Consider the following 25,352-nt stretch of genomic DNA (forward strand, 5'->3'; position numbering starts at 1 on the left):
TAGGTAAGCAGCTATTATATTCACCCACCAAGCCTCCTACTCTCTTATAACACACCTTTAGCTCAATGTCAAAAATATCTCTGGAGTTCAAGTGATTTATTTTTGCACAGAAGGCATTCAGAAACAATTGGGACTTCTTTGTTGTTTTTTGTTTTTTGGTTTTTTTTTGTTTGTTTGTTTTTTCACGCCACTTTTTTCTCATTAACCATTATGGGAAGGATTAAAATATTAAGCCTTAGTGTCTTATATGAATGATCTATGGGTTTTAGAACCTCTCTTTCCATTAAGGACCATTATTATTATTGTTGTTGCTGTTATACCAATTATCGTTGTTATTATACCATTCCAAAGACTGTGTTAGAAAAGAAAAAAAAAATTGGCCAGGTCTTTAAATAAGTAGACAATCATATATGTCATGTAGACAGAGGACTACAAGAAACAGATGGGTCTGTACATTTCTATGAAGCTTCTGGCCATGAGTCCTTGCTTAAGACCGATGACACAGTTATGGAATTAATAGTATCTCTGTCCCATTTCTAGTCCCTCTGGAGCCAGTCCTCCAAATGTCAGGTCGTATGCCTGTTCTGTGTCAGGATGTAAACTCAGCCTTTAACCTACATTACTACCAAAATCTAGGTGCTATTCCAGCTCTTTTGCTTTTATTCAAGTCTGTTTGAGTGCTTCTGCATCTTCATTTTGCCACTCTGCAGCTACCACTTAGGAAGCATTCAGCCAGTGAGATGGAGCATTAGAAAAAAGTTCTTTCAAGATGTAGCAATTTTGCTTGCTCATCTCAGCGTATGTTATCGTATCTTGGGTGGCACAGACACGTTAGAATGACTTCTTTTTTCAATGGAGAAATTTAACTCATTATTTTAAGGTTAGATATTTTAGTGTTGTATTTCCTAGCATTTCTAGGCTCTTCTCAATGATTTTACTTCCTCTTCTCCCCTTAAAACCCTGTCTGCACCTTCTTGCCCATTATGGGTTTATTTCCTTGGAGCAGTCAGACCACAAACATCATTTGGATTAGCACAATTCCCAGTCCTGTGCCTTCTCCTGCACTTTTTGTCGCCTTTCCAGACCTCTGCAGAGGAACACAGACTGGGAAGCTCAGCACTGATCTGATTTTTGCTTCCTCAGAGTGGCTTTTCACAGAGTCTCACCTTCCCTTTGTGTCTGAGCTCAGTTTGAAAAAGAAAACAAACAACATATTCAAGTAAAATCTCTTATCTTCACAGAATGACAGAATAGCTGAGTTGGGCAGGGACCTCTGGGTCCATCTGGCCCAAGCCCTGCTCCAGCAGGGTCACCCAGAACAGGGTGTCCAGGACCACATCCAGATGGCTTTTGAAGATCTCCAAGGAGACTCCTGCGAGGACACAATCTGTGTCAGTGCTCCATTATCATGCTATACAGAAATACTTATCCCAGCACTGGACACTGCCAAAAAGAACCCAACTCCATCCGCTTTGAACCCTTGCTTCAAGTATTTATACACATCGATGAATCTCCCAAATCTCCTCCAGTCTGAACAGCCCCAGCTCTCCCGCCTTTCCTCAGAGGAGAGCTACTACAGTCTTTTCACCTTCTTCATGTTGCACTCTTTCCATGTCTCTCTTGTTCTGGGAGGCCCAGAACTGGACTCAGCACTTCATCTCCATATGTCACCTTACCACTCCTTAGTAAAATGGAAATTTGGCATTGAACTTTTTTGCTTCTTGGCTGACAACTTAATCTAAGAGTGACAGCTTGCCTGTTAAGCCCATTTAACCTTAAAGACCTTTGTTTGTTACTTGTGCCTATGGGAAAATGAATTGGAAGCGCTTACTACTCCCTGATGTTCCAACTCTTCAATTTATAGCTACATTTTGAACTGGGGTCCACATCCACTGTGAAATGTGGTCACACTGCTAAAACAGCATAGGTTAGGAAGTTTCAATGTTATTTCTTTTCTGTGGGCCAAGTGCTTACAATAAGGTGACAACTAGTAGTACTTCTGAAAGAATCCCTTTCCAATTATTCTGACTCATAAATTCATTGATTTTTAAAATGCCACTAGAACTGCTGTATCATTCCTCCTGGAATAGGGAGCCTTGATACAGTATTTTAGTATTTTTTATTGTTTTTTTTCTTAAACTGTATCTTTAAGAGAATGGGAATCGAAGCTTGGCTGATGCAAATGGCAGCTCTTCAGTGAGATAAAGGAGTACAAGCTTCAACCAAGATAGGCAATAGTGCAGTTTCCATGTGATCTCACTCAGCTGTACATTGCTTAAAATCCTTTTCAGCAATTATATTAAGGTTTCTGAGTGCCACCTCGGCGCAAAAATACTGGTAGGAGAATAACATTACTTGGTATTTTTTCCTCTGTCTGTTCCCCAAGGCTCCTGTTAGTTTGTGGAAATTAATAGGCTGGAATGGAAAATGTTGCTCTTTATTCTCCCTGTTCAGAGAGATTCGTGTTCTCTCTTTTCCATGCAGAAAAAGGAAAGGAAGAAAAATACCCCACACTTCAGTGGGCTGGCTGGATTCAAATACCAGCCACTGTTGCCCTTTCACTGGTGTTCAGCAGTCTTTGTGAGATTGTTTTGGGAGCCTCTCCAGCACATGAATTTGCAATCTGCTGGTACATATGCCACAGAGTTGAAAGTGTTTTTCATTTGTGAGGAACCTCTCAGAGCATCTTCCTGTGCTGATTCAGGACTCTACCAGTGTTGCCCCTTACATTTCATCCATCTTCAGTAGCTGAGGTGGGGCATTATTGCTGCTAGGTAACAAACTCATCCAGCAGATGAAATTGCTGTGTCTGTAACGTAAAACATTTTACTACTTTCATAATTACAGCATCAAACAGTTAAAACATAAAAGCTTGTTTCTGCATCCAAACCAGTTACAAAGGTCCTACCCATATACTCACTCTTCAGCGCTGATAAAACATTCTCTTAAATGAAGCATTTCCAAATCAAACCAAGGTTTCCTTGGGGTCCTGAAGATAAATATTCTAAACTGTTCATAAAAAAAACACAACAGTTTCATTAAGGATTTTGTGACTCCTAAAAGTTGGTTTCTCTTAAGATGAAGATAAGTTGATGAAAATGAGTTTATATTTCAAAGTCAGTATTTTGAAAACACCTCCCTCGATCTCTCTTTATGACAAATGGAGAGCATCTTGGTATTTTTTTATATAGCATTTAAGAAAAATAATGAATGTGGAGATCATAGCCACCGCAGCCTGAAATCTGCATGAGAAAAGCACTCTCTTTTAGCCTCTCTTTTTCTGTTTTTTAAGAAAACTTATTTAATTCACTTTCCTGAATAAGTTGTCCCGTGATATGACTTAACAGTTGTACTGTACTTAACAGCTGTACTGGGTAATAGATAATTAAAGGTTTTTATGAAATGTTTTACATATGCCCTAACAGCGCTGAGCAGTTCTTACAAACTGCTGTTAAGTTAATATTGAGCACTAAGCTAAAATTTACAGTTTTGTTCCAGACCTTGGACACACGTGCAGAGACAATACAGGTTTTACAGATTTATAATTACAAAGGTGAGCACCTTCCTTGATGTGTGGGGATCTCCCTTTATGAAAGAAACATAGTTGCCATGATTATCTCAAATATTTGACAATATTTGACAAGGAAAACATAAGCTTGTAAGTTCTTATATTCTTCAAGCATCTCTTCTATGGAAATAATTTCAAGGATATTTGGATAGGGAGCTAGTAGATATGGTTTAGGGGTTTTCTGTAGGTATGGTAAAGGGAGGACAGTTGGACTAGATGATCTTATAGGTCCTTTCCAACCTTGTGATTCTATGATTCTATGATTCTACGAGTGAAAAGATTAGTTTTATTAATGGAGAGATAAGAGTGTAATAGCCCAATGTTGAAGAATGACATAGAGCCACACTGTATTTATTTTTTTAGTGTTCATCTTTATGTTGTGAATGAAATTCCATTCTACATAAATAGGCTTGATGTTGAGAAAAAAATTGTACACACACACACACACAAAAGAAGTTTGTCACTCAGCTTATTAGTCTGCAGCAGTGTTGCAAACTCAAGGGACTTCACAATAAAAGGGTGCCTCAAAGTTGCCAAGATACTTACTAGCTCTTTTTCTAAGTTCTTCATCAATAAATCCATTGAAGTGCAACATGGTTACTTGAGCAAATGAGAAGTTAATAACACAGTTCCACTGTGTTCCAAAGAAAATGATTCCTCCTCCCTTTCCCCAACAATTAGCAGTTAATAGCTGATTTGTTTCTCACTCCTTCTGTTCAGTATGGGTAACATTTAATACCCTGTACTTCCTTAACCTGCAGTAGATTTGCGTGGCTAAAAGAACAGCTGAACTGCTCTTTGGATAGAGTTGAAAAAACCTTCTGTCTTCCCTATTAGCAGTGAAGGCATGCATTTCTTTGTCTACATTCTCACAAGTTATAAAGTGGAAGACAAATCCTTGACGCACAAGTTAAACATTACTGTTGCCTATTGGCGCTTGTCCTTTCTGATGCATGTTACAAAGTCATAGAATCGTTAAAGTTGGAAAAGACATTTGAAATCATCTAGTCCAACCGTCGACCCATCCACTCCATGCCCACTAATCTGTGTCCCTCAGTGCCACATCTACTCTTTTCTTGAGCACCTCCAGGGACTGTCAGTCCACCACCTCCTTGTGCAGCCTGTGCCTATGTTTCACCACTCCTTCTGAGGAGAATTTTTTTCTAACATTCAACCTGAACCTGCCCTGGTGCAACTGAAGGCCGTAACCTCTGTAGTAATGTGTACCTCACTAGTAACCAGGTACATAGGAGAAGCACCCAACCTATACCTGACTACAGTCTTCTTTCAGGGAGTTGTAAAAAGTGATAAGGTCTCTCCCGAGTCTCCTCCAGATTAAACAATTTCAGCCCTCAGCCGCTCCTCATAAGACTTATGTTCCAGACCCTTCCTTAGCTTCATTGCCCTTCTTTGGACATGCTCCAGGGCCTCAATGTCTTTCTTGTAGTGAGAGGCCAAAAACTAAACATAGTTCTCAAGATACAGCCTCACAAATGCTGAGTACAGGGGGCCAATTACCTCCCTGCTCCTGCTGACTGCGTTGTTTCTAATAGAAGCCAGGATGCTGTTGACCTTCTTGGCCACCTGGGCACACTGCTGGCTCACATCAGACAACTGTTGACTAAAACACAGAAATAGTCTTTGATTTGTAATTGCACTTATGCTTAGACCAAAGCCCGAAATAATGCCGAAATGCACTGTCTGCTTTGGAAATAAAGCTGAAGATTGCAGTGTTGAAAAATGAGGCTATTAAAGTCAGTTTTTGCTCTACATGCTGTAGTTGTACAACCCCATCTGATGATGCATACTTTCCTTTTCGTTTCATCTTTTGCATTTCCTACTTCATAATTCCCTGCTTTGCGTTAGTTCAAAGAATAATAAACAATTAGATGATGTATTTGCTTAGAATAACAGGAAAATGTTGACACATTTCAGTGTTCAATTCTTAGATGCACTGGTTGTCTTAGTCTCAGTTATTATGTCCTTTAGTCTTCATATTTCAAAGGAAATTTTAACCTAATGACCCCCCAAAATTGCATCAGTGTTCTCCTGAACCATCAGGGGGTATAAGATCAAACAAAGAACATATACTGGACTGAAAGAGTACTTTGATTCTTATGCTGGTGCAAAAGCTTTGATATAAGGACTTTGGAGGAATTCAGTCTTGGCAGTTTGGAAGCATACTAATTAAAGAAGATTCGGGATTAAGAACTGGCTGTGCATATGCCTATGAGAAATTGTTCCTATCATTCTGAATAACTCTGGTTTTCCTAATTCATGACCCAAATATTAGTAAGTTAATGGTTAAGATACGATACATTGTATTCTTCTTGACACAAAGGCATAGTATGCAATTCAGATGAACTTAAAGTAGCACACTCGCTTTTAGGCACCTTTGCTATTGAAGTACTTTGAGAGATCTCAGTGATGTCACTGTAAAAGACTTCCATCCTCAACACCGCAGTTCCTTATTTCTAGTCCCATCTCCTGAGAGCAAAGGCCTCAGTCCTGAGATAAAACCCATGGAAACTTTATACAGCACCTGGAGAGAGAAGAGCATTTCAGAACTAGATGTGAAAGGCTAGCATGTTGAGCAAGACAGCTCAAGTAGCTCAGCATGAAGCCATGTTGAACTTGCCAAAAGGGATGCTCAGTGTCCTAAATAGATGTGACCTAAATTTTAGACTTTTGCAAGATTTAGATGCATATGGCAGAGACCTCCCTCTGCTCAGGATTTGAAAATATTAACTTCTTATAAGCACGTATGGTTACAGCCTTTCTATCGTTATTTCATTTTTTTTCTTCTTTTATTTATTGTTTCAATATGAATTTTATTTTGAGGTTTTGTTTTGAAACAAAGCCAGTGCCCTGCTGTATTTTTGGTCCTGTTTTGAATTCTGGAGCATTCTCAAGAGGTATCTTCTTGTCTATTATTTCTCCTTTTTCATGAGAGAATTGGCCTCACCTCCAAGAAGGATGCTTGAGGCTAAAGAAACATTTTCTGGGCCTCTTGCAGGTGTTGCATCTGTTTGCTTGGGAGTCTGCATCCCCATATTGATGTAGCAGAGGTGAGAGTAAAAGCCTATAATGGTCAGAGTTCTCTTTCTTAAATAGTTCTGTAATTCTGGAAGGTCCTTATTGCAAAAAGAGCCTTTTGAAATATTTTGATGAATATACTGTAGTTTGTATAGGGTATAATTGATCACAGAAGTGGTCCAGGTAAAACCTTAGTCTTAGGAAACATGGATTGGGGTTTCAGTGGTATTCTCAGCAAGAAGAATGTAAACTATGATTTATGATACTTTTAATCTATTTATGTACATCATATAATGACATGTAAAATAGCCATGGTAACAGGCAGCTTCACTGTGCTTCAGAGGCAGCTGAGTTCCAAGATGATCCAGATTTTCTTGTGGGTTTGCTCCCCTGCTTTTTGTAGGTCTGAGTCTGTGGGCAGCACAAAATTTTGAGTCTGGGATAAAATACTGAGAATGCCACATTGTCACTTTATCCCGTTATGCTGAAATCTGTTTCCCATATAAACCAGCCTGACTTTTCTCTGTGAACCAACGCGCAACAAAGCAGTGGGGAAGTAAGCATTAGGCAGGATCGCACACCACACTGTATAGACTAAAACTAGTGGGATGCGTGGATGAATTCTCCATCATCGTACGGACCAACTTGATATGTACAAATAGTACATGTTAGACTGAGAGAAGATGAGCTGTAATACAGCGTTCAGTGCTGACAGGCAAGTCAAACTAACATTTCATTTCTAAAGACTATGGGAAAAATATTTTACTGGTTTCTGAGTAGGAATTAACTTGATTTGATTTGATTGTGCTAAGATTAAAAAAATGCCCAATTTCTGCTGTAAATCAAACCAAAGAGCTTAGCTCAGATTTAAATTGTAATGTACATAACATAACTGTTTTTTGCTGTGTCTGTCTGTACTGTTGCATGCAGCTTCAGGATGAGGTCAGGACTATTGCTACAAACCCACGCTGCTTGACTATAGGAGCAGCCCCTGAAATCAGCCCTGTGCAGCCCTGCATTTTGGGAGGAGGAAAACCAGGTGATACTGTTATTAAAAAGCCAAGTCCCTAAGGGTGCCTTTACCTCAGGAATGAGTGGCTCCAGGTCTTTAGCTTTTGTATTTGTCTTTGAGGTGGTGTAGCTGAGAAAGTGGCTTGGTGTACTTTCTTGCAAGGGTTTCTGGTGATATCTGAGCATCATCCAGATTCCATGGTATTTGTACTCACGGCAGCACAGTGAGCTGGGGGAAATCTATCACATGGAAATTGAGGCACAGAAGTATGGGAAGGGCTTTGAGTTTACTGGAGGCAATTAAATATTGGTCCATGCTATGTTAGCTCTGCAGTGTGTTTGTAGTATTCTAAGGCAGATTATGGATTTATTAGGCAGATTTAGAGATTTATAAGGCAGCTCCTCCTTTAGTTTAGCCCTGTCTATAAAGAATACCCATGAGGAGCTGAATCTTCAAAGAAGTCTAGGCAGGATACATATCTGAAGAAGCCCAAAAAGATAAACAGAAGAATTTCTATTGGTAAGGTTCTACCTATTCTTATGCTACCATAATCTGCAGTAGGTTGTTTTAGTGTGCTCTAGCACATTAGTGTTTATTTTGCATTTGTGAGATCCATTCTAAGGTATCTCTTGCTTATTTACATATGGTATAGGAAGCCTAAACTTTGAGAGGGATAAAATGGGACATTGAGTTTTGGATGCTGTTGATTCTAGATGTCTGGACAGTCAGTAGAGGCACTGCATTACTCATTATTAAGGAGGAAAGACAAAACTTTCATTCCTTGAATGCTTTGCAAATAATGGTAGCTTATTTCTCAGCTAACTTTCTGTGCTTTGTAGGGATTTGATTGGGTCCTTTTGGGTCCAAGCTGTTAGCATTTTCTTCCTGTCTCCTTACTTTTTAGCTCCTTTAAACAGAAACTTGGACAAATAGCTGCCAATATGTCAATATTCTATTCATTGCACCTGCCATCAGTTTCCAGGGAACCCCCTCAGGCCAGCTCTGTCAAGCTTCTGCTGGGGATAATCAAATCTTCCCATGAAATTCAGCTTCTGTTGTTTCATCAGTTAGTAAACCAAGGACAGGGTGTGAGCATATAATGCAATGAGCCTGAATTATGGCACATTAATAAGCTTCTGCTTGTCAGTTAAGTTGCTGTGGTGTTCAGAGTGTTCCTTAGGTACCGCTAGAGCTTTGACACATATTGATTTAACAACAGCATTATTGTCCAGGCGTGATCCCACCTCATGTAAAAGTCAGCAGTATGGGGCACACGTAATAGGTCTGTTGAATTTCAGGTACATTGGGCTCACAGTCAATGTATTGCAGTTCTTTCATGTGTTTCCATTTGCAAATTTCTAGTCAAAAGAACCTTCCCAAAAACACACCCTCATTTATTTGCTTGCTTTTCTACCCATTTATTTATTCATTTATATATCAATGCAAAACTTATCTCTCTTTGCCACTGATTTTGTCAATGTGATCCAGGAGGTACTGGTTATTAGTTAGAATCATTATCTTAACTAATTTTTGTTAATGGCACGATGTTCCCTTTTTCCATTGTGGTACCACATTTCCTGGCTTGTGTATAGGAGTGTTAAGTAAAGTAATAGCTGCATTTTCCATTCATTGTGTTTTTATCACCTGTACTGTAGTGCTGATTGTCCTAAATAAGCTCATTTCTTTCTTTAGGTCTAATCTTTTGCATGGGTTTCTAGCAGGTAATGTCCATTGTAGTTGCTGAATGAATAACTAGATGATAATTTCAGTTTTTTTTTTCTTTATTCCTGTACCTTCCATGTTAAGAGCAAAAGATCATTACAAACCTTCACAAAATAGGATAACCAAAGAGAATGTATCAGAAAGCTTTCATCACTGTATGACTGTTAGGTATTTCTGTGCTTCTTTCATTCTGCATTTCTGTTCTTAACTAAGTTAAAAGGGATCGTGTTTTTGTTTTTGCTGTACATGCATGCCACATGACTTTAAACCCTTCCTTTTTCCTTCTTTTTTAAAATCCTTCCCTTTTCTTTCTTTTTTATGGGGTGGGGTGTTCTGCATTTTTATTGCATTTTCCCCATTCCTATTCATTCCTTATCTTAGGATTTCTCATCTTCTGAAGCGCGAGAGTAGCTACCACGAGCTCACCTACTGCTACTACATGGGACTGTCTGCAGCGGGCACGAGGCTTAGACATTATGGGGACAATTCAGGTACTGCTTAAGGGCAAAAGCCTTTATTTCTGACAAAGACAGAGGCCCTGGAATACAGTGTGAGCTTTGCGCTGTGGCATGATGGTGGGATGCAGAACTGCCTCTAGGGTAGTGAGACCTAGAAGTCATTGCTCCAGAGCAGTGCTTGTCACTCCCCTTGTGGCATTCACAGACCTCCCCCAAAACCTCCTTTCTCTGCCATGGAGGAGCACACCAAGCACTCCATTAAAACATCCCAAATTAAATATATTGTGGCTATCCAAGGAGCGTGGCAGGGCTTCTGATGGGGCTGTAAGCCCTGGTGACCACTGGGCACCCGTGGTGGCAACTTACACCCCTACCCCACGATGTGCCTCTGAGCCAATGCCACCCTTGGATTACTTCCAGCACGGGTCCAGCTTTGCAGAAGAGGCAGACTGTGGCCTAAACAGGCCTTGTGTGTGGCTGATAGTGTGCCTTGACTGCCAGCAGCCAGCCCTGCGCATTACAGTGTTTTCCAGAAAGCTCCTTGGCTGCTTCACTGCAATGAAGTTTTTATGGCTAACACTTCAGTATGGCAACAAGCTAACAAACAGAACAATTCTGTTAAAAGTGGAGGCAATTAACATTCATGGAAAGAAATGCATTGAAGTTGTCAGCTTTCAGGCAAAGAGTATTACAGCAATGCCCTCTAGTGTTGCTTTCCTTAAAGTGTGAATGAATGCTCGCTGGGAAAGATGACGCCGTACAGAAGGCTGCATCCTTCCTTCTCAGCTTGCAAGAGTAAGACTTTGACAGAGAATGCACGAGAGAAAGGTCGAATTCGTGGTACTTGACCTTTTCCAAGCTGGATATTTTTTGCCTGAAAATAAAAAAGAAGTATGAGTTGATGATGTGTGTGTTACTTATCTGTACTACATTTTCTTTAAAGTTGACTGAATACTTGTATGAAATACTAATAGTTTTCTAGTGCAAGATTATGTGGTTGTTTTGTTTTTTTTTTTCCTTCTGCTTACAGCTAAAGAAATAACAAGGAGCTTTAAGCCTTAAGTCCATTTTAAATGTTCATGTGCTTCTGGGATTTGGTTTAGCTCTATTAAATTGAATGAATCAATATGTTCCTGTAATTCTGAAAATGCTCAGACTAAGTGTAGGCTATTTTTTTATTTTATTTTATTTTATTTGTTAATACTTAATTAAGCAGCAGTGCTGTAAGTAGGAGAGCAGGACCTGAAATTGAATTTGGGGTTATGATATCTGATGGAGTGGATTGTAAACTATATGAACTATAAATAACATCACGTATTGCACAGCATACACACAGTAGATTTTATACAGCTGCATAGGTTCCATTTTCTTGGCGTGGTCATGTTTTGTTGGCTAATATTTCCGCAGTCTCCATGTACTATCAAAAGCATATCTAAAAATACGGATGAAGGCTTCATCCCCAAACTCCAATCACAGAACAGTTGTTATGCGACATTTACAAAGCCTGTTTAAGCCGTCTGTTTTCTAGGCTTTGACTTCATTTTCTAATTAAACATTGTGAAAATACAACACTGAGAAATGAATAGCAAAAGTGAAGAGGTGAAAGATACAGCACAAAATGCAGTTTAAGCTCTTTACCTCCTATACATTAAGAACATATTTCAGCACCAGAAGTGTTTCTGGGGGAATTAAACTGGCAATGCAGGAATTCCGTATAAAAAAACCTGAGTATGCAAAAGGAAATAGATTCAAACCCATCTTTTCTGATTTCACTTTATAGTATGCATTTAGTAACTTGAACATACTGAAGGGTATTAGTTTTAACAGCTCTCAATCAGTTTTGCAAGTAAACTGTTCGTACTATGAAGAGGCTCCTTGAAATGTAAACACGTGTCCCTATAAGTAGGTAGTTATATGCCACCGTATATAAAGTAACCAGAGATATATTGAATCATAAAGACCATGACCTTTTCCAAATCTAGCAATTTCAAAACACTTGTTTGACTATAAGGTAGTTATAATTTTGAAAGCAATCTTCTTTATTCCAGTGCCTTCTTTTCTCTTATTTCCCTTATAGCCATTCTTGCTGACCTAAATGAAAATCTTAATATCTTCAATTTTTTGTGTTTTTTGTTGTTGTTGTTTTTTTAAGATGCTCTTCTACTTAACTACCAAATGTAATGGGTTCTTGGGAATAGACAAGCTACAATATATGATGATCTCTAAAATCATGCTTTCATTGTACAGCTGCAGTGCTTTGGAACTGCATTTTGCTTAGTTTTGTTTTTCAGTGTAATACTGTTCAACACCAAATGTTTGGTAAGTACAGCTCTAGCAACTTATTTGACAAAATATCCAGCATCTACTGTATTTGTAGGTGCTTATCCTGACAGAGCCATAATGCCCAGCACCCATTGCTAACCACAGCAGTAGGAAACCTGTGCCTTCTTGAAAAGACTGGGGATCAGACCTGTGTTCTCTGTTTGTTTAAGCCGAGTGTAAATAACTCACAGATCTACCCTTGTTTGTAAGCCATTTTGTACCAAAGCCACTGAGTCTGAATCTGAGTCACTGCACTTGACTGTATATAATAACAGAACAAACTTTAGGGAATCTCCCCATAAATATTCTCTTTGCTAGGCTTTTCCAAAGGAAAAAGGAACCATTACTCCCATCTGAATTCTATTTTATGTTTTCTTGTGGTGGAAGGACATGGAGGAAGAGAGGTATAAATTTCTGCAGGAATAATTCCATCCTCAGAGTTATCAAAAAATAGTGATGAAAAACAGGACAATGGTATAACACTGTGTTCTTTAAAAAGAAAAGCACCAGCTACAATTAGGGACAGGAAAAATGTATTATATTTGCTTTTGGCGAGTATAGTACTGAACCTTAATCTTGCGAGCAAATGAATTTATTTTGTAATTTTTATTTTATTTTTCAGTGAAAGTGTATGCAGATAAAAGATTTAATGGACTCTCTATTTAAATCTATGAATTAAGACTGTGTGCAAAGTGCTGTTTGCACATCAGTAATTGCCTTGTGTCCAACTGCCAGCCAGGCCAAACAGCTTAACAAACATCGAAAAGGGGCTTAGTTGCTTTCTTCACCTCTGCTCTTACTCTTTGACTACAGCATGTAGCTTTTGCTTTAAAATGTATTTTTGCTTCAGGGTAACTAATTGATACAAGCCAACCTGAGATAAAGCCACTGTAGGAAAACCCAGGGGGGGTTTCTCAAAGGGTAAAACATCATGAAGATTGGCTGATGACTGTGCCTGTGGCTGACCTGGCCCAGTTTACCTTACAGTGCAGCTGAAGAGCTTTTTCTTCAGAGTAGCTTTATGGTTCATTTTATAGTTACAATCCAAAGCTGAATTATACCTTTTTGGACTAAGGAAGTAAATGTCTATAGAAACTTTTCTATAAGAGCTGATGACACTATTGCCATTGAAAGTGGAGCATTAAGACATGCCTCCTTTAGGTTAGGCTGTTGAACTATAATGTTTTAACTTTCTGCAGAAGTAACTGATTTCTAGGATGAGGGATGTGGGTGTTACTTATCCCCCAGGGTTGGTAGAAAGCACTTTTCCCCTCAGGTGTGCATATTGCAAATTTCAGTGACAGATTTGTTTATTTACTTCTGTTGCGTTCAAATCTGGTCCCACAAATGAACCACAAATCCAAATTACAGAGAGAACTGAGCCCGTTAGTCACCAGTTCCTTTTAAAAATGAAAATAAATAGTAAAGAAACAAGGCTACAGCTCATACAGCACTGATAAACAGCAAGCAGTCAATTCACTTTTACCCAAGATAGCTGGTTATCTGATTTTATAGAAGAACACACAAGAGAGTAAAAGGGGAAAGAAAGATATGGAAAAAGCTCTGGAGTAACCACCAATTATGTAGTCAAACAGACTGGAATCCTTCAGGCTAGGAAAGAGGCACCTGAAAAAGGTCTGAAAGTTGCAAGTGGTAGGAAGAAAGTGAACAAGGAGAGCCTCTCTTCCTTCCCACTTGGGAAAAGTGGACATCAGCTACAACTTGCAGGTGGTAGGTTCACAACATATGAAAGCAGAAGGGTATGCATGTAGCATGTTCTTGAAACTGCTTGTGTTGGGATCTTTTGGGTGTCAACAATTTCAGATCTTTCAAATCAGACTAATTCAGGGAAAGGTCATATTTGAAGGGCTGTTAAACACAATGGGGTCAATTCAGGTGTCAGCACCTGTGTCTTGATGTCTTTTGAAATAGTTGAGGGTGTCCATGATGTCTTGCAGAGCTAGCACTGTGGCTTCTGCAGAGGGATCTGGAAGTCAGCTCTGCTATCTGGGTATTGGGCCACCTTACAGCTTTCAGTGCTTGTGAGGTACTACTCAAATGGTTCTGTAGTGCTTCCTCTGGCTGAGCCTGCGGTTGCTGGAGGTGAGGAAAGTGTCCCTGAATTTTCATTCTCTTTTGGCTGTGGCCTCATTAGACAGTAGGAAAGGTGACTCCAGTCTTCTGAGTAGACATGTCATGCAGTGACAAACACACTGTCAGTGACCTCCTGTAGCAATGCAGCATTGCTGACTCTTGGTGCACTGCAGATCTGCATTGGGCTGGTAAGCCAGTGTTACTTTGTGTCCAGGCAACACAGACACCCTCATGGCAAAAGGAGAGCCGTATGCCCAGCTTTGAGTGGTTCTGATGAGATTTGGCAGGTCAGTTTAGCTGACACCTTGTTCTCTGTGAAGTGATACGACTGTTTTGCTGGTGAACCGATAGCAAGTAAAGAAGGACAATTTAGCCTTAAAATGAAGCAAGTGCTGTCTTGTGACACGTACAGAAGAAAAGCTATTGAGTTTTGTGTCTGAGTAATGAAATAAGGAGAAACACAGAAACCATAGATTTTCATCTCCCAAATATCTGTTGGGTTGTCAGGAGATGTCAAAGCTCTGAAATGTTTTCCATAGGATTAGTTAGTTTTGTTGATTTGGATCAGATTTTTTCTATTTTATTTTTTTTTTTATTCATAAAAATTTCAGTATAGAAGAACAGATCAATTGTTCTGCAACATATTGAACAGTCAAACAGAAGCCTTGATTGCATTTTCTGTTAGTGCAGACGTTAGCATAGTTGAACCATCTGGTCACTCCATCAGTCACTAAGTCACAGAATCTTAGAAAGTGAATTTGGAAGGGACCACTGCATCCATCTAGTCCAAATCCTGCTCAAGGAGGGACACTCAGAGCAGGATGCCCAGGACCTTCAGAGGGAACCTCCTGTGTTCCTCAGCTTGTATCTATACCTCTTGTCCTGACATTGGGCACTACTGAAAAGAGCATGGCTCTGTCCTCTTTGCAGACTCCCTTCAGGTATTTGTGGACATTGATGAGTTCCATCCTGATCCTCTTCTTTTCCATGATGAACAGTACTACTTCTCTCAGTCTTTCCTCATAAGAAAGATGTACCAGACTCAGCATTCCAGCAGTGTCTTCACTGGTGCCGAGTGGAGAGGAAGTATCACCTTCCTCAGCCTGCTGGCAATACTTTGCTTAACACAGCTAACAACACTGTTACAGTCTCCATAGCAGCAAGGGTGAATTGCTGGCTCTTGCTGAATGTTGTGTTCACCAAGACCCCCCAGTCCTTTTCTACAGAGCAGCTTTCCAGCTGGCTGCTCTCAGCACGTCCTGGAGCTGTTCCTCCTCAGGTGCTGAACTCTGCTCTTCTGGTTGAACTCCATGAGAATCCCATTAGTCCATTTCTGTCGTCTGCCGAGGTCGATCTGGGTGACAGCATGGCCCCATTTCTCAGTTCTGTGTCATCTGCAAACTTTATGATGGTTCACAGAAGCCAAACCTGCTCTTTAAGCACCATCTCTTCCCCACAACCAGTGGAGCTCAGATGCAGAGAATCAGGCCCTAATTTCCTTCTTAGATCTTAATACACGGTGGTATTTGGCTTTCACAAATATTCCTGAGGCTATTTTAGGGTTTTCCTGTTTTCCTTGCTATTTATTCACCTGAATTTGCCATTCAGCTGTAAGTGCAGAGGAGGGTTGATAGCTTGTAAATGATCACTCTGCATCAGTCTTAGCCATGCTGCTCTGAAAGAATAAAATGTATGTATTGTTGTCACCTAAAAGCAAACACAAACAGCACTTTGTTTTGCATTTCTGTTACTTCCTTGTTTCAGATAGTTTGCTTTCTGTTTCTGGTGGCTGAACTGGAACTTGCCATCACAATGCAAGCAAACACATCTATCATTAATGGTTGACTATAGCCAGTCTCAGTTCTTCTAGTCCCAAATCCTCTATCACTGCTATTGTTTTTGCATTCACTGTGGAATTCATAAAGTGCTTTCTGAGAGCTGTACACACTGTGAGTTACCTTTGAAAGATGCGAGGTTTGACTCCTGCAACATTTTCTGAAATAAAGCTCAGCATAGTCTGTAACCAGTGCACATTCTTTTAATGCAGTTAAACTAGATTGAAATTAACGAGTCCAGCTATGTGGGAGTTTTGCCGACTCTCTGTTAATTCTGTCTGATGTTTTACAAAACATATTTCATAACAAATACACAGTGACCCAGCTTTGCAGTCTGAGTCGTACTCCTAGATTTTGATAAAATTTCTTGTTAGTATCTTACATTTTCTCTCACAACTAACTAGTTCCATGACTAGTACTGGCATGCTACAAACGTTTTTTATAAACTGCTATGCTATAAGCATTATATTCTAAATGGATATGAAAAATAAGGTCCTAAGCAAATATTGAAGACAAAAACTTCACGAAAAGCAATAGTTTTCTGAAATTGGAAGTTCATCTTTAAACATGTGAGTGAAGTGTGGCTTTTTTTCCTTATGTTTTTGGTAAATGTTATGCAAATTTATTAGAAAAGTGACTTGCTGAGTTTGTTGCATACAGTCATGCTGCATCGTTCATGTAAATAATGTAAGCTAATAAATATTGTGTTCTTTGGTTGTTTAGCTGACAGAATTTGATTATATATTTGCAAAGCTAGAGGTTAGTTTTGCCCAGTTACACTTCAGATAGGTGGCCAAGAGCTGTTTGCGAGATAACTTAGCTCAGCCAGCTACATCTGCTAGACTGTGTAAGTATGCATGTATGTGTGTAAATATACATGGAGCATGCAAAGGCATCTGTCACAGAATTTTTTACTCCTAGTTCTCATCTATTTCTCTATGAGCTGTCTTCCTTCCAAGTATTATCTAGTCAACGAATGTAATATGTGATGTGGATTGCATGATATTTTCTTAAGCTTCAAATAAGGAAATTAGTTCCGAGTGGGATTTACCATTGTGGATCAGCAGATTTAGCCTAGAGTATGCGTAAATAAATTTCATAGTCTTTTTTTTTTTTTTCTTTTTTTTTTTTTTTTTTCCTGAGATATGTGCAGTATATATGCTGGAAGATTTGTAAAGTACTGTTCAATTGCCATCTGTAAAAAGTGCTACCTTTTCTTATCTTATAGAGTGCTGCATTATGCCATGCTAGAAATGCTAGCTAGTTCTTCTGTGGACAAACACACAAACATAATGAGACCAGGTTATTTCAAGACAGTCTTGATGAAATTAAGTTAAAAGTGTACAAATCTCAACTACTTGTTAAACAAAAAAACTGTTAGGGATATTGTAAAAAACAAACGAAAACAACACAAGCAACAAACAAAGGAAAAGAATCCCCCCAAAATCCCACTGAGCCAGTCTAATGGGAATCAGAAAGTCTGGTCTCCTTTCAGTCATTTGCTGAATGGACTATCAGTCCTGCTGCTTGAGGAAGGCTCTCAGGAGAACAGAGAACAACTGCTGCATCATTTGTAGGCTGCTGTGCTTGATTTCTGCGCAGCCATCTTCCTTCCCATGTTCATATTGTGAGCAGCCGTCCCCACTCAACTGCACTCCAGCTGTGCTCTTCAAACACATTTCCTTTCCATCAGAGCCCAAATTGCTTTGTATATCAAGGAGATGTGGTGGAAATGGGGAATTATTTTGCGGCAGCTGAGGTCTCCTGCCTAAATCCTAGAATTTGTAAAACACTCATTCATTTGCCTGTGGGATTCATTCTGAGAAACTGCCTTCTTGTTAGCACACTGCACAAAAACAACCTGCCAGAGAGCAGGCCCCTTCTCTAGCAGTAAAACTACTACAGTGTTGCTAGCTAGATGGTGCGATGCTCAGTTCCATCAGGCTCCATCCCTCTGTCAACAGGCAATAGGTCTGACTTTTTTAGTTCTTTCTCTTGGAGGAAGTCATTTGGAATTTCTTCTTTTGTGATAGTAATGAAATCTTAATGGACAAAAGAAAAAAACAGATGCGTAGCTTGTAGTTGAGGGTACTTGTGTAGGCAAAGGAAAGCCTTTGCTAACTCTGTGAATGCTTGCTTCTTTGTACCCAATTGGCTCTGCTCATTAGAGGAACAATTCATTTGCAGCTCTTCCATTCTGCATATTTATTCTTCTCAAGTCCAAAAAATAAAGATGTTTTGATGCACCTCTCATTGCTGACTGAGATTTGAAATTTCTTCTCCATGCTCACAGTGTTCTTTGATGAGACTGGGGGATTCTGGTTTTGTTGTGATAGCCCCTATTAAAATTGTATCCAGATTAGGAACTTTGCACTTTGAAAATTTCTTTTGCCTTGGTTCACTGAGTCTCACTTTCCCAGCATCTTGCAGCCTTCTTCCCATTCCTTCCATCCACAAATTGTGTAAGAGATGGCGAAAGAGTGACTTGGACAGAATAGTTCTGCTCAGCCTCAGTGCGTATGTTTCTTAGTCTGCCCGTTGTCCTACTGGTGAGAACGCATTTGAAATACAGCATGATCACAACTAGGATATTCAAGGAAAGGCTCGAATACGACTGTCCAAAATGCTTCATGATAGAAAAAAAGCTGTGTTTCTTAAAGAGTGTTCTTGGAAATGGAAACAAACTGAGTAAGGATCATATTTTCCTATGAAAATGAGCTAATCATTATAAACGGTGTAAATTTTCCAGCAAATTCTGCCATATCTTTGTGAGCTGTTCCAAAACTTGGCAAATATTATTTAAACTGTAATGTTATTTTTAGCTTTTACAAAAATAAGTTGCTTAAAACTTGATAACAAAATAGTCTAACTTACACACTGTCATTCTAATGGGATACAGAATAAAGAATTATTTCCCTATTTCATTTCATAATGGAAATAAATTAAGAAACTAATTAAAGTGCAGCTAAATTGGCCACAGTTCAGGCGTTTTTGAGGAACAAAAGCTTTTTTCACTCATTTAAAGAACTGACATAAAATATGGGAGGGTATTTTAAGCAAAAGTTCTCTGAGGTAATGAATTGAATCCAATGAGTCTCTTAATTTGCTACTTAATTTTTGTTATATTTCAAAATCCGTATCCTGGTTCAAGCAGAAATGGCCTTTGCAATCTCATGCTTTAAGAGCATATTGGAAAAAAACTGTCTGACTGTAAATTGGAATTTGTACAATGAATTGTCAGTGAAATTTAGCTTTGTTCAGAGATCTGGAATAAGAATTACGCTACATGTAAGTCGTATTAAGGCCTCTGTGAGAATCACATTGTACCACTCTAAGATAATGCATAATTGATTTTATCTTGGAAATGTATACTATTACTCTTCTTCATACGAGATGAATGAGTCTGACAGACAAAATACTGCATTTAAAAGACAAAAGATAAATCATTGTCCTTTGATTTCCTTCCTGTCCTTATGATAAAATCTGAATTATTTCTCTGTATTTTTTTCTTCCGGAACCTCGGTTAGATTTGCTCATTTCCTTCCACTGAACTTATGCTTGTTTAGTAGAGAAGTATAAGTTGTGTAGGACTTCACCTTGAGAAATCAGTTGGAAATTGTGCACAATTTGCTGGAACTGCTTGGAGAGTTATGAATGAAATAGTGGCAAGTTCTCGATCTCCTTGATTTGTAACTACACTAATGACAATTTTATTTAGAATAAAATGCCAAAATGGTAACAAATGGATGCAACAACTTAAACTGTTATGGTATATACATTGCTATACCTGAGAAAACTGGTTATTGCAAGTATAATTTACAAACTGTGGAGGAAGAATAAAGGTGATTGAAAATGCCAGTGAATTTCAGTAACCAATTCGCTAATAAGAGCACTTTTTGATTTTATATAGGGAGCATAAAGATCATTGGGTCATACATGTTCATAGTGGAAAAAAGCAAGACTCAACTTGGGTCAACTCTAGATAGAGGCAGTGCAGATGGTTTAAGGCAGAAGGCTGTGTAGTGCCACCAAAGAGTCATGGCCTTTAAGCTCTAGGCATAGAAAAGCCCAGGAAAGGCAGACAGGCTGCTGGTGGCACTGTGAAGTGAATGGGTGCTCTCCAAGGCAGTGATGGCTGTATGTGCACTCATCCTGTTGATGATAGGTGCATAAGAACCTAAGCAATGAGACCATGACTCTTTAGGGTGTTCCCTGTTTCTGTCCTCAGTTCTGCCTCTTTCCCTTTGGTTACGATTTCAGAAGAGGCCAAGCTCTCTTGTTGTCTCAGCAGAATGCAGACAGTTCTCTGTGAGAGCTGTGAGCCTGCCTTGGATGATGGAAAGCTTCCAAGCTTTTCCAGGTTGGCAGTTCTTGCTAATTTGCTCCTGAGAGTTATGGAGGAAGAAGCTAAGGCAACTTTTGAACCAACAGTGTGAATCCTAGAGAGCTAAGAAAATTTCAGGGAATTAGAACAGTGCTAATGCAGTTCAAATCTTTAAAAAAGAGTATAAAATGGGACCTATAGATGCACCCTTTGAATGACTTCAGAATCCAGTAAAATACTGGAATGGTTAGCTTGGAGCAGTCAGCAGAAAGGTTAGGTTAAAAAATACAAATAATTCCAGTCAATAGGGTTTGATGGACAGGGGCCTTGTCCAATAAATCTCTTCTCTTTCTTTGACTGGATTTTAGATTGGCTGATGGAAACATCAGCGTGGATACAGAAACAATTCCACTTCTCCATAATATTTGGCTCAGTATTACAGGGTATTTTGATTAAAACCTGGAGGTATGTAAGAGGAATAAACTACTTTCTCGTTTATAGTTTTAACTGTGACCTTTCCTGGACAGAACATACAGAGATTGGTTAATGACTGAAAGCTATTCTGCACTTTTGGCAATGGTCTGTGCGAAAACATAGTTGTTAATGTTTGAGGAAGGCACATAGATATTAGGAATGCTAGGAAATAATGTGGATTCTTCTCTAAATAGTTTTTATTCATAAACTAATTTAAAGGAATTGAGGAGTGAAGGCTTTTGTTACCAGGGGAAGGGAAATTCTATCTTGGAAGGCAGTACCTCCAAGGGGTGGTGTGGTCAGCATGGACAGCTTCTGGACACGAGCTCAAATGGATGGTCTATCTTCAGAACTAATGCTTAGTTAAACATATAAAGTAAGCTGATCAAGAACAAGCTGAAACAAAATTTTGTCCTAAACTGGTCGGGCTGCCATCAGAGCACTGTAGTCTGTGGATGGCATTTTATATCAGGCCTGGAGGTCCTCAAGAGATGCCCCAGCAGGACTCAAAGTGCTTTATGAGGGCAGGGCCAGGAGCTCCAGCCATTCAGTTTGAAGGGAATGGAGGGTCATCCAGTGACTGAATGAGTCCTCAAACAGCACAAAGGTGTCTGACAGGAACATGCTTTTCTGCCTTGCATTGAAAGGCACAAGAACCTGTGACTGGAAATTAATGGAGCTGTGGTTAGGGACTTGGGGATTTGCCCAGAACTTTATGTGGAGCTTGCAATGTGCGTATCAGCCTGAGCATGCAGGATGAAGCAGATGAAGTAGCTGAAATGAGCAGCTACACTGAGTACTCCAGCCTCTTAGTAGAGGCTACAACAACTCTACAACAGTCTTCCTTCCAAATATACCTGTTAGTTTCTAACCATGACTGTCCAAGAAATGTAACTTGCCTCGCCGGTGAAGTGTATGACTTTTCTCAGAGTGACAGTATAGCTGCGGTAGCTCTCAATACAGGTTAAATTAGAAAACAGAAGTGAGCCTGCCTACCTGTGTTAATAGAAAAAGTCCAAGTCTAATCCAAAGCCCATTGAACTCACTGCAACTTAATTGCTGTGTCAAAGGCTACGGAAGAGTCCATACAATTATATGAATTCGAGATGCAGTGCATTTAAAAGCATGCTGTAAATCTCTGGCAACACTCTTTCAAATGTAAATATTCATGTAAGCTTTTTTGACAAAAACATTCTTGATAGTGAAGACTTGCAATGGAATTAAAAAAAGCACAACTATTTGCATATATATGTAGGCTAAACATATATATCCACAAATATATTTATAATTACAAATATTATAATAAAAAACCTTGCATACCTTTCATCATATAATATAAAAGAGGCAAAATGAAACTGACTGGCAAGTGACTGCGCTATTTAAACTAGTGGGGAGAAGCAATTTGTTTTCAAAATTCAGGAGCTGTAAAAATTCAGCATGATGTGTGGAGTGATTTAAAAATATATATATATAGCTAATCTACTTTTAAGGAAATCATTTCACTTTATTTTGAGCAGCAGAGTATGCTGCTGCAGATTCTGTGTAGTCAGCAGTCAATGGAGGGAACAGACTTTTCAAGACGGCTCATCTCTCTGCTATAGAAACCCATCTGGATCACTCTCTTAAGGTGTCTGCTTCTTTCTGTTGCCTGTGGAGAGTATCCAGGGTGACAAACCAAGAATTAGCCACACTACTTTCTGTCAGCTGAGTAGAATATTAATTCTAACCAAGCAGTTATGAATTCCATCCAGTATTTCTACAGCAACTATGCAGATGTGGTTGGTTGTTTTTTTACTACTCCCAGTCTCTTTGTCAGCTCTTTGTACCTGTCTGTGGCCTGTTTGCCTGGTGGGCTCTCAATCATAGTCTCCCACCTCACCCCCAAACTTATCATGGCTAGATGAGCTTCCCTGACACACTCTGGCCTAAAGCTTTTGCACTGTGGAAGTGCTGGTTGTCTGCTTCTATGTTTCCTTTTAGGTCATGGTCATTTAATTTTAACAGTAAAATGTGCACTAGTGTTACTGTGTGATGACTGTAATTTAAGAGGCCCCACAGCATGCAGTCCCATGAGATATGGGGAATAAACCAAAGAGGAGGTCATGGTGGATACCAGGTGTTGTGGAGGCTGAGGTACAAGAATTCATGTTCAAGCTGTGCCAATTGCTTTTATTTTCATTTGAAGTCTGTGTTTTCTAGAAGAAAGAAATTAGTCAGGTAAAGGTACAATGAGCTTATTAATCATAGGAGCAGAGCATTTCCTGCAATAGAGGAGGTTTGGTTAGGTTCAGATCGCTGGTGGGAGCTTCTCCTCTGCAGGATGACACGAGAGCTGGATGATGGAGCACTGGAACAGGTTGCCTGGAAAAGCTGTGGAGTGTCCTATAGAGATATTCAACACTTGTCTGGACACCTACCTGTGAGACCTATTGTAGAGTACCTGCTTTAGCAGGGCAATTGGGCTCAATGATTTCCTGAGATTCCTTCCAATCAATGCATTTTGGTGATTCTATGAGAGCTGACGACACCAAGTTGGGCTGCTTCTTCTGTATTGGTAGCATCCACTGCTATTCTGATCTCTCTATTGCTTTTAGAATCACAGAATATCCTGGGTAGGAAAGGATCATTGAGTCCAACTCCTGGCTCTATGCAGGACCACCCCAAAAACAAACCCTATGTCTGAGAGTGTTGTCCAGGTGCTTCTTGAAATCCAGCAGCTTGGGGCCATGACCACTGCCCTGGGGAGCCTGTCTCAGTGAACACACACTCTCTGGTGAAGAGCCTTTCCCTAATCCCCAACCTAACCCTGCCCTGATGCAGCTCCTTGTTATCTCCCCAGCTCTGGTTGCTGTTACCACAGAGCAGAGCTCAGCATGCCCCTCTGTTCCCCTCATGAGGAATCTGTAGGCCAAAATGAGGCCTCCCCTCATTGTCCTCTGCTGTGAGCTGAACAAACCAAGGGACCTCAGCCACTGCTTGTACACCTTACCCGCTAGACCCTTCTTCTTCTTTGTATCCCTACTTTGGATGCTTTCTAATAGTTTTGCCTTTACTGATAATAAACCTGATCTTCATGGATTCCTCAAGCTCTGTCCAAACCCTTGGGTGCCCTTACCTGTCCCTTGGCAGCATTCTAAATCTCCTGGTATACAAACATCAAGGCTGATGTCTCCCCTGGACAGCTGAGCCCAGTGGTGCAGTTCCTCTTGCTCTCCAGAGCCATGCTTCAGACTTTTCTCCCAACAGCTAGTGCACAATTTCTTCTTTTTCCTCCATGTCCATATTCTGGACTGCTATTGCATTCATTAGGGACAGTGAAAGTTTAGGGACAAGCAAGCTCCTGGCAAAGTTACTGTTACTTTATTCTTTACTTCTTAGGCAAAGCATAAGAAGGAAGAACATGTTAACCATCCCTTGTATATCAATATCTCCTTTCCTTAAAATAAAACAAACGGTGCAATAAAAAATACAAACAAGTCTACAAGCTGGCAAAATGTTCATGAAATAAAATAGAAATGTATGAGTTCTCCTAGGCAGATCCCCAGGCAATCATATTTAATTCCTGCCATTAGATCAGTACATTTGCTTACAGGCACCTAGGGACAAGTGAGCTGGGTGGGAACAGTGTTAAGCAGTATCATGTGAACACATATTAACCAGTTCTGAATAGTAAAAGGAGGTAGGGTATGCAGTGTGTGCAGTTCAAAGTCTTTTGCTAAGACAGAAGAGTAAAGACTGATTTCACTTTAATTTTTATATGTTTTTGTATCAGTATAATAAAATGTTTCAGTAAAATGAATGCATCGGAGTGTTCTGGATGATAAAAGCACTCTTGAAAACACACAGGGCTGTTTTGTCAGTGTGCTGGCAGTATATTGCAGGGTTGCTCTCTCCTCGTGTTTACAGCAAGTCTTGTCCACTTATGTGCACTCTGTTTTTTCTGCCTGACACATTGTTAGACCTCCCAGTAATTGTCTCTTCTGTTCCCTTCAAACATATTCATTTAAATGTTTTTTTGTTGTTTTTTCCTTTGTGTGCCTTCATTCCTTTCTAAACTAATATTTATATTTGTGAGTAAACCTCCCACTTGCAGGTAATTAAGAGATGTCAGCAGAAGTAGAAGGCTGTCACCAGAGGATGGTCTCCTTCAGCTGGAGTGCCATATTTAGTGTTCAGGTATTTATTGTAAAGAAATGTCAAAACAAAATTCTCTGGCTCTGAGAAGCATTGTGTGAAAGTACTCAGTTTCAGTGACCGTATTCCTCCTACACCAAAGGGTTAAAGCTGCTGAAACCTCTGTCCCCTTCTACTTATGCTGCTACAGCATTTTCAGAAAGCTGCGTTGTGAGAGCAGTTCATGAATGAATCTTGGCATCTCAGTCACCCCCAAACTGCTTGAAAATGTGAGCTGATCTCCATCTGGAGTAAGAAATGGAACATCTTTCCTGTACGGCTGACAGCTGTGCAATACATCCCTCTGTCTTTCCCACTTAAGCTGTAATTTCTC

General features: G+C 39.7%; 1 protein-coding gene across 12 annotated transcripts in view; it reads left to right on the forward strand.

Annotated features, from left to right (window-relative positions):
- The window catches only part of DLGAP2 (DLG associated protein 2), a 448,809-nt gene that overhangs the window by 26,195 nt on the left and 397,262 nt on the right, over positions 1–25,352 (forward strand). For 4 of the 12 annotated variants that reach the window (XM_072333744.1, XM_072333752.1, XM_072333758.1 and 1 more), the window contains exon 2: positions 9,720–9,829. The exons of the other annotated variants lie outside the window; for them this stretch is intronic. In XM_072333744.1, the coding sequence (XP_072189845.1) occupies positions 9,815–9,829 (15 nt within the window). In that variant the 5' untranslated portion in view covers positions 9,720–9,814. The remainder of the gene's footprint in view (positions 1–9,719; positions 9,830–25,352) is intronic. 12 annotated transcript variants of the gene reach the window in all.

Source organism: Excalfactoria chinensis, chromosome 3, assembly GCF_039878825.1.
Source record: "Excalfactoria chinensis isolate bCotChi1 chromosome 3, bCotChi1.hap2, whole genome shotgun sequence".
In the NCBI taxonomy this organism is placed as follows: Eukaryota; Metazoa; Chordata; class Aves; order Galliformes; family Phasianidae; genus Excalfactoria; species Excalfactoria chinensis.